Source organism: Trachemys scripta, chromosome 4, assembly GCF_013100865.1.
Source record: "Trachemys scripta elegans isolate TJP31775 chromosome 4, CAS_Tse_1.0, whole genome shotgun sequence".
NCBI classification, from domain to species: domain Eukaryota; kingdom Metazoa; phylum Chordata; order Testudines; family Emydidae; genus Trachemys; species Trachemys scripta.
The window spans coordinates 46,330,587-46,340,791 of record NC_048301.1 but is presented as its reverse complement, the minus strand read 5'-3'; the positions used below and the strand labels follow the sequence as shown (position 1 = coordinate 46,340,791).

At 45.2% G+C, this 10,205-nt stretch overlaps 1 protein-coding gene across 1 annotated transcript in view; it reads left to right on the top strand.

Moving 5' to 3' along the window:
• The first annotated feature begins 3,284 nt into the window (after positions 1 to 3,284).
• The window catches only part of FAM177A1 (family with sequence similarity 177 member A1), a 33,918-nt gene continuing 26,997 nt past the window's right edge, over positions 3,285 to 10,205 (top strand). Inside the window, exon 1 of the mRNA XM_034768637.1 lies at positions 3,285 to 3,458. Within this exon, the coding sequence (XP_034624528.1) occupies positions 3,366 to 3,458 (93 nt within the window). The 5' untranslated portion in view covers positions 3,285 to 3,365. The remainder of the gene's footprint in view (positions 3,459 to 10,205) is intronic.

Below are 10,205 nucleotides of genomic sequence, written 5' to 3'. Positions count from 1 at the left end.
GATTATTTCCCGGAGGCTCCCCCCTCTACTGCCTCATTCGGGGTTCCTGACTTCAGCTGTGGGGTGAGAGTCTTGGGGCTTTAGCATGAGGGGGAGAGGAGCACTGGGGCTCAGGGCTTCAGCCCCATACGAGGCAGTGGGGCTCCTGCAGGTTTGAAAATATTTACCAGAGCTCCGCTCCAGACAGCTCCAGCTGAATTTAAGCCATGAGCATAGCTAATACTTCTTTTGATAGCACTGACCTAACTAGGATTTAAACTGGCAACATAGAGGTGAAGTCATTTTTATTTTCCTATATAGTGCTCATCATAGCGTTTCTGTTCAGTTTTATCTGAACAAAAACACTAGGGATTTTTATACTTTTCTTATCTGAAAGTCTAGGGAGCACTTCACAGTTGCTGTAAATATAATAATTTGGGGTTTTCTTTCTTTCACTAATTCAGTTTTACTCTCCTAGGTCACTAGAAGTGGGTTCCGTGGAATAATACATCTTTAAAAAGGCGATAATAGCTCTTTTTAGAATTCACAACCAATCATTATGACCTAAATGGACCTCTGTTGTTGAATGCTCTACAATCCTATCCATTATTGCCAGCAGAAATGCAGTCTTCCAGCTAAGGTTATAGATATTGAAGAAAATTGTCAAGTTTCTATCTCCTGCACCATTTCAAGCTGTTGTTCCATTTTTGTTTATTTGTTTACTCTTACAATGTACCCTTCTACAAAGCTTATGTAGGTTTGTATTACAGTTGGGGTCCTTGCCACATGTAATGAAGATAACTGTCTCTAAATTTAGATAACACAGCCCTTGTACTCTTCTCCCCTGCCCACACATGAATTCTGTACAGTATGTGTGTGTATAGGGAGTCAGAGTTCTCCAGCCTCTCTTGCCTTTGTAGTAGTGGTGGTTGCAGCAGCTATGCTCTTGCTTAAACCATCCTGTCTCAGTTACAGGGCTAGCTGCACCTCTTTTGCCTGCCTGGTCTCTTTACATGCTCCCCCTCAGGTGTCAGGCTTCGTACCTTTACCAGTCCTGGGTGCAGAATTACATAATTCTCCCCCCCTCCTAGACTGGGCAGTGGGCTACAGTACTCTGTGTATCAACAGTGCTTACCCAGTATCTCCATCTGAGGTTGGCACCTGTGATTCTTCTCTGTGGAAGTCTCTGACCAGTGGTATATATGATCATACAGCATTCTGAAAACCACAGTATTTATTTTAGCAGTGGGAATAAAGCCTTTAAAGAAAAAAGATTTTAAAACAACAAATGGTCTAACCACCCATGTCAATCTTACCTAAATTCTTACTATTCCCTACTTGTAAGCTAGGCAGGCCTAACTTCTTCAGACACTGCTAGTGGGATTTCTGTGTCTGTCTGGTTCCCCTCTATAACACCGGCTTCTCTCTCTTGAAAGAAGAGCTCATTTAATCCTCCCAGAACTCTTTTGTTCTTCTTTATTCACAGGCTTTTCTGTCCTGATCCAAACCAATGTTGTAGGCTCAGGGCCGGTGCTACTATTAAGGGGAAATAGGCAGTTGCCTAGGGCGCCAAGATTTGGGGGCACCAAAAAGCACTGCCCCCAATTTTTTTTTACAGCATTCCTCCCCGAGCGTGCGGTCACCGCTCCACTTCTCCTGCCTCCCAGGCTTGCAGCGCCAATCAGCTGTTTGGCACCGCAAGCCTGGGAGGAGAATTAGAGCGGGGGCGGCGTGCTCAGGGAGGAGGTGGAGCAGAGGTGAGCTGGGGTGGGGAGGTGCCGCAAGGCTCCCTGGGCCAGGGGTGTGGGGAGTTGCCGCAGGGGTGCCTCAGGGCGGGGGTGGGAACTGCTGCAGGGCTCCCCACCTCAGCTCACCTCTGCTATGCCCCCTCCCCGAGCACGCCGTTGCTGCTCCACTTCTCCCACCTCCCAGGCTTGCGGCGCTAATCAGCTGTTTGGCGCCACAAGCCTGGGAGGGGAGGAGAATTAGAGCGGGGGCGGTGTGCTCAGGGAGGAGGCGGAGCAGAGGTGAGCTGGGGTGGGGAGCTGCTGCACGGCTCCCCGGGGTGGCGGGAGCTGCAACGGGGGTTGGGGGCGCCTCAGGGCAGAGGGAGGGGGAGCTGCTGTGGGAGGGGCGGGGAGCTGCCGCAGGGCTGGAGGGGGGGGGGGGCGCAAGGTGGAAGTTTCGCCTAGGGCGCAAAGCTTCCTTGCACTGGCCCTGCATATCACAATCATATCACAGTGGTAAAAATGGAGGTTCCAGGGTGTTACTTTGAAGTACCGAGTGTCAACAGTCTGTCAGTGCTCAGCTGATGCCTATAGACTTGACAAGAGCTGGCACCAGGTTTACCAGTGTCACAAGGGGTTCTGGTCTCTTTGAGTGGAACTGGGTACAGTAAATGTTCATTAGTAGCAACATATCTGTTCCCGATTTGCTATGTTCCTCCTAAGCAACTGTTGCTGTTATGGGGAGTGTCATCTGACCAACGGCAGCCTGCTTTTTCTGATAAGTAAACAGTTACAGTATATTCATTATTATTGCTACAGTATTACATTAGTATACCCACTCTACATTTTAAACATATGCTCTGTTCTGCATTTGTAGTCTACTACCATATTGTATCAAGAACATGGTATTGAGTTAATGTTCTAAAAATATCAAGTTTTATTTTTTTGTTTTAAGGACAATCAAACATCAATGATGACAACAAACACAACCTCTTGCTCTTATTTGTAAACATTTTTTGTACTTGTGCTTAACTATAATACTTTGTATGCACTGTAAGTTGCCCTGGATAAGGGCATCTGCTAAGAAAATAAATAACAATGCTGTAATAACCTAAATTAAAATATGATTCCACATCAAAGTGTATTCTACTTATAGAGGGGTCTGGCTGTGAAGGTGGGTGGTAGTGACTTCATGTGGTCCAGCTGTGGGTGGCCTGGCTACGGAGGTGGGTGTCTGGCGGCAGAGGTCCTGGCTTTGGGGGTAGGTGGGTGTCTGGCTGCTTCTGGTTGTTGGGGTGGCAGCAGGGGTCCTGGCTGTGGGGGTGGGTGGACTATCTATTGGGGGTTGGTCTCTGGAGGTTATGGGGGTGTCTCTGGCGGCGGAGGGGCCCGGCTGTGGGGGCGGGTGTCTCTGGCGGGGGGGGGGGGGGGCGGCTGTGGGGAGGTTCTGGCTGTGCAGCCGGGCAATATCTGGGGTTGCGGGACTCTCCGCCACAGGAGGTGCCAGGCCCAGCCGGTTGCTTGGCAACGGCCTCTCCACCCGCCCTTGCGCTCCGGGGGTGCGTGCGGCGGGCGGGGCCGCTCGTGACCTCACTTCCCAGGGCCCGGCGGAGTCTGGCTCGGCCTGTGCCGCCGCCGCTTCTGTGGTCTGGCGGGGGCATGGAGCAGGGTCTCTCCGCTATCACCCTGTACTGCGCCTCCCCAGCCGGGACCGCACCCGCCGTTGCCCCCCGCGCCATGGAGCAGGAGCAGGTGAGACCGGCTTCCCCAGGGGCTGGGCACCGCCTGAGCCCTCATCCCCCGCCCCGTACAAGGGAGGGGCCGGGCCGGGCTGGGTTGGACCGGGCCACGGTGACCCAACACCACCCATGGGGGGACTGGCCGGAGCCTATTCTCTGTTCTTCCGAGGGCTAGTGGGGCAGTTGCTGCCCACCGCAGAGAGGCTTCCCGGCCCCTAGGGGAGCAAAGGGGGGTGACGTGGGTCCGTACCTAAGCAGGGGGGTTGGGAGTCAGGACTCCTGGGTTCTTTTTCTAGCGCTTCCTGTGGGTGGTCCTCAGCAAATCACTTTTCCACGGCTTAATGCCCCGCCTGTGCCACCACAGGATAGTGATTCCCTGTACCCCAGGACTGGCGTGAGGCTGAGGTCATCAATGTTTGTAAACTGGTTGGAGAGTGTTGGGTAGAAGATGCTACATAACTACAATTTTTTTGTTTATTTCGATGGTAATAATAGCCCCCTAAACTCTAGGCGTTACTTGCCTCTTCCCCTGGCTCAAAATAGTTGTCAAATATATATAGACACAACATTGTTTTACCTTGTAATGTATAGCTTGAAGGCCCTTTCCTGTGGCTTCTCCTCCCACCTTTAGAAAATTGGACCTCTTTCCATAAATCACTGCTTCAGTAACTGCATGATTGACTTGAAATATGGCTGCTCACTTTTGTCAAGGCTTATTTGTAACCCTACAGGTGATGGTTCTGTAGAGTTTAATACCTGATGGCAAGTGGTTCCTCTCAAGTGGTTGGTAGGGTCGGATTGAGGGCAAAAGATGTCTCTTGGACTTTGGTTTAAGTGTGAGAAGCTCAGTATTTCTTCCTAGCTTACATCTTGTTTTCTTGCTTGCCAAAGCAGCACAACCATTTACTACAATGCCTGTCATGATTTTGAATGTTTTTTTTTTCAAATAGAGCTTTAATTTGTTTTCATTCCATTTAGGTTGTGAACAAAGACTTTTTTTTTCTGGCAAAACTAGCTGTGTACAGTGTAGCTGGGTGAGGGTGTGCAAGTGAAGTCAATGTAGTTTTAGTATGTGGCTTTGGTTTAATGATGACTGGCTGGTGAGATAGTGTGTCTTGTCAATTTTTTTAAATCTCTTACAACAGGGGGCAGCAGCATCGTGGAGGTGGTGGCCCCAAGTGATACCTGATTCACAGGCCTTATCTTGCAAGCCCTCCAATGTAGAATTCCCAGTGAATTCATTAAGAGTTCTGCACATGGAAGGTTTTGCAGAATCCAGGCTCATGAATAGCATTGGGGAAATTGGAAGCTTACTAGGTTCTTACCTGTCTCAGATTTTATACTAGAATATTAATCACTTCATTTGTTCAGAAGTTTAAACACTTCAAACATATCTGCACTGGCCCAGATTTCTTGTGCTTCACTTAGTAAATAATGTCTGTTACAAATGAGTTTGATACATTTTAAATTCAGACAAGTTTCAGCTTTCAGCAAGTTGTGGTGCTAACTTGGCAAGTGTATTGAGATATAGCCATCTTACATATAAGGGACATTACTTCTTAAAAATAGTCTTTAACCTGACAAATTTCCTTACCTCTGCTACTAGTGACATCTGAGATGACCAAAAGTGAACATTAAAAAAACCCCAAAAGTAATATGCTCTTTCGCTACTTCATGCTTTGTTTACTTTTTGCATTTCACAGAGTTTCGCTTTTATAGCCAGCCTCAGGCTGTTTTCAGTTATTGTGTTTTGGTGGTTGCTGCCCTCAGTAGAACACTTTTTAATATTTCAACTGAATTTAATAAAGGTGCAAACCTCCCCCCAAAAACCCAACAACAAAAGAAAATAGGATCAATAAAGGCATTAGGAGGCAGTGTGTATGGAAATATTTCTCACTAAAGCCTGCCAACTTTTTCAGTGCTTCTTTAAGCTCCCTGATCTTTATTTTATTCTAATTTTAGATCTTTTGTCCTATACTGAGGCTTGTATAGGTTGACAAAGTTTTACCTGAAACAAAGTAAGGGCATCCTTTGGTATAGAATTTTAGGGGACTTCTGATCTGAACAAGTGATGAGGCTAATGGATTGAAAAGATTGATGCACAGCCCTGGTTTCCATATTACTTTTTTCTCTTGGCATTTTTCTTTAAGTATGTGAATTGAGTACATGTGAAACTGAGGAGGTCTTGTAGCACTGTCTTAGGTCAGTCGTACTATAGTAAGCATAGCAGCTCTGTCACAGCACCCAAGTCCGCTATTATTATATTTGTGTTCCAGTAACACCTAGGAGCCCGTCACGGATCCTGGCCCTATTGTGCTAGGCACTGTACAAGCCCAGAACAAAAACTCCCTGCCCCAAATAGCTTACAATCTAGTATAAGACAGGAGACAGATGGATACAGACAGGAGCACAAGGAAACAATGAGACTGTATTGGCCAGCATAATAGGCAACAGTTTCAGTGTGTCAGGAGCCTAACCATTGTCCAGATTTGTGCAGGTGTCCTATTAAAGGAGGGATTTGAAAGAGCACAATGAAGTAACTTCACAGATGTTTACGAGAGGCTGCTCCCAATTTTGTGGGATAGCATGGGAGAGAGCACAAAGGTACTTGTTTGCAAGAAGTAAGGTGGTGAAGGCTGACAGAGCAGAGATGGGAGTTGACATCTTAATAAAGCATATGAGAGATAATAGGGGATAGGTTGAGAAGGGTCTTGAAGCTGAAGACAAATAATGTGATTTGATGGAGAAGGGGGAGCCAGTGGTTGGATGCAGAGAGTGAGGTGATATTGTCAAAGTGCTGAGCTGGGAGAATTATCTTTGCCTTAGCATTCTGCATGGATATGAGTCGGGGAGGATTGCATTTGTCAAGGCTGAGGCAGAGATCATTGTAGTGATCCATACACAAGCTGATGTGAGCTTGGGTGAGAGTTTTAGCTGTGTGGATGCATAGCAATGAATATATGTTGAAGATCTCAAGCACAGAGAATTGCCAAGTCTTTATCGCTTCTGGTATTCTGTTCTTGGGCTACTGTTCTTAGCAAACTGCTGGTTGTGTGATGCTTTTATGATGTGCACAAATGAGAATGAGATGAGAATACTAAATTAATTCCTGTTTGTGATCCAAACTAAGATTTGAGCTCAGGTATGCAAATAGAAAAGCTAGCATAATAACCCACTGGTATATTTAGCCCCTTCAAGGTGTACTAATTTAGTCTGAATCACACGTCACATGTTCTTAAATTGTTTAGATACTGATTTCTTTGAGATATGAACCTCTTAAGAATGGAATTTGAATAACACTAAAAGCAAACCACTGTATTAATTAAATATTAAGATTGTAGGATTTTTACTTTATAGATGTAGCAGTGCACAAGGCTACATACATACATTTAAGAGTAGTGGAAAAGTAGAATTTAAACACAAATAATAAATATTGAATCATTACAGTTTTATTGTAGGAGTAGCGTAGACAAATGGGCAGTTCCATTATTATAATTTCTATGGTGTATTGCATTGTCATTGTGTGGATATGTAACAAAGAGCCCTATTGTAATGCATATACACAGTTTCCACAGTAGCCTTTACTATAGCTCCTATCTTAGAATTTACTGACTTCTGTGTAATTAATGCAATGTTAAGGTTTAGATTGGGGTGGGCAAACTACGGCCCAGGGGCCTCATCCAGTCCTACAGATGTTTTAATTTGACCTTTGAGCTCCCGCTGGGGAGCGGGGTCCGGGGCTTGCCCCGCTCCGGCACTCCAGCCAGGGAGCGGGCTCAGCGGCATGTCCCCTCTCTGGCTCCTACATGGCGGCACAGCCAGGCAGCTCTGCACGCTGCCCCTGCCCCAAGCGCCTGCAGACAGGGCAGCATGCAGAGCTGCCTGGCTGCGCCTCCACATAGGAGCCAGGGCGGACATGCCACTGTTTCTGGGAGCTGCTTGAGGTAAGCACCTGGCCCCCTCCTGCACCCCAACCCTCTGCCCCAGTCCTGATCCCCCTCCCACTCACTGAACCCCCTTGGTCCCAGCCCGGAGCATCCTCCTGCACCCACTATCCCTCATCCCCAGCCCCACCCCAGAGCCCGCACCCCCAGCTGGAGCTCTCACTGCCCCCCACACCTCAACGCCTTGCCCCAGCCCAGAGCCCCTTCCCGCATCCTGAACTCCTCATTTCTGGCACCACCCCAGAGCCCGCACCCAAACCCCAGCTTCGTGAGCATTCATGGCCTGCCATACAATTTCCATTCCGAGATGTGGCCCTTGGGCCAAAATGTTTGCCCACTCCTGATTTAGATGTTAAGGTCATCTTTTACCTTTAATTAAAAGAAGCCAGAATAGAAAAGCTGTTTCAATAAATACTTTTTCAAATGCACCTGTTTAGTTTAATGTCTGGGGATTGGTCCTGCTTTGAGCAGGGGGTTGGACTAGATGACCTCCTGAGGTCCCTTCCAACCCTGATATTCTATGATTCTCAAACAGGTTTTCTTCATTTTTCAAAATAATTACCTATGAGTTGAGAATTAGTAGGAGACCTCATTCATGAGTTGCCAGCTAGCCATTTCTGTTCTAAGTGTTTGTACTATTTATAAGCACAGAGATGGGGAAAGGAGAACAACAACAGTGGAAAACATAATAAAGAAGAGCATCTGTGTATGCAGACTTTAGACTTACAGGGGATTTACACTGTAACTTCTACTAGTTAATGTGCAGCAAAACCGTTGGGGAAAATAAATTGATTTACTTCCTGGTGCTGCAGTGTCTTTTCAAATGAGTATTTACAGTTGCAGTATTTACTAGATCTCTTGTTTAAACTAGTGGAGGGAATACATTCTTGATAGATTCAAATGATTTAATCCCTGACTTCATAATTGTATGGATGTGAAAGAACTGAAGCTAGTCTTGCAATAGCACAAGGCAGTGAAGTTATACAGACTAAGCACTTTCACATTAAATATTTTGACACTAGGTTTTGAGTTATCAAAGTTAAGCTGAGATCATACAACCTGAATGTAATAGTAAAAAAATTAATTGGTTTGTCTTCTCTCTTCTCCCCACTTTTTCCTTTGTCTGTTTAGACTGTAAAATCTTTGGGATAGGGACTGTCTGTGAAGCATTTAGTATACGCTATGATATAGAACAGTCTAAATGTTATTAAAATTTATATAATCATAGAAATGTAGGGCTTGTAAGGAACCTCAAGAGGTCATCTAGTCCAGCCTCTTGTGCTTAGACAGCACCAAGTATGCTTTCCTGGACCATTCCTGACAAGTATTGTCTAACCCATTCTTAAAAACCTCCAATGACAGGGATTCGAAAACCTCCCTTGAAAGCCTATTCCAGTGCCTTACTATCCTTATAGTTAGGTTTTTCCTAAAATCTAACCTGTCTCCCTTGCTGAAGATTAAGCTGATTAATTCTTGTCCTACCTTCAGTGGATATGGAGAACAATTGCTGTCCTCTTTATAATAGCCCTGAGTATATTTGAACATTATCAGGTCCCCCTATAGCAGGGGTAGGCAACCTATGGCACATATGCCGAAGGCAGCACGTGAGCTGATTTTCAGTGGCACTCACACTGCCTAGGTCCTGGCCACAGGTCCGGGGGCCTCTGCATTTTAATTTAATTTTAAATGACGCTTCTTAAACATTTTAAAAACCTTATTTACTTTACATACAACAATAGTTTATTTATATGTTATAGACTTCTAGAAAGAGACCTTCTAAAAACGTTAAAATGTATTACTGGCGCGTGAAACCTTAAATCAGAGTGAATAAATGAAGATTTGGCACACCACTTCTGAAAGGTTGCCAACCCCTGCCCTATAGTCTTCTTTACTCAAGACTAAACATGCTAAATTTTTGTAACCTTTCCTCATAGGTCAGATTTTCTAAACTTTTTATCATATTTGTTGCTGTCCTCCGGACTCTCTGTTGAATTTGTCCACATCTTTCTTAAAGTACTCAGCCTGAGGCCTCACGTGTGCCAAGTAGCGCAGGAGAGTTACCTCCTATGTCTTAAATACATGTGTGTGTTACTTACATAAATACTGATCAGTGTTTAAAATTTCAAAATCGGGTATGGTGTTTTTATTCAACAGAATGTTACTGGTGAATTGTGAGGGACTAGTTTAAGGATAACCCCACAACCCGTAACTACACAAACAAAACAAACTAACAGGAAGTGATGTTAGAAGGACAGGGATTTCTCATTGTGCTTTTACAGAGATAGGACAAACTTATTTATCCACAAATTTAACTTCCAGATCCTGGAATTTTGGGGAGTGGTTCTGGGCATTGGGATGCAGGATTACAATATTTTCACTGAATATAAAAAAACCCCAAACAACCTATTAGATTAGACTACTGCCGCTTTAATTTAATTATATGTAAACTGTGCCACAAACATGCAAAGGAAAATTGACAACTGTTACAAACCAAATGCATAACTACTTGTTTAGCATAAGTAGTTAGAATATGTGCTAAGTGACCATTCAAGGTAGAGTGGCCCCTTAACACACATGCAGTCATGGGAAGAAAAGAGGGAGGGTTAGTGGGTTACAGATTGTAGTAATAAACCATAAATCTAGTATGTATCTACTTATGCTAAACAATTTGTTCCACCTTGCATTTAGCTGTGACACTTGGAGTACCTTTCCCAGACTGGAAGAATTGCTCCGTGCAGCTCGAAAGCTCCTCTCTCTCCTCAACAGAAATTGGTCCAATAAAAGATATTACCTCACCCATCTTGTGTGTCTCATAT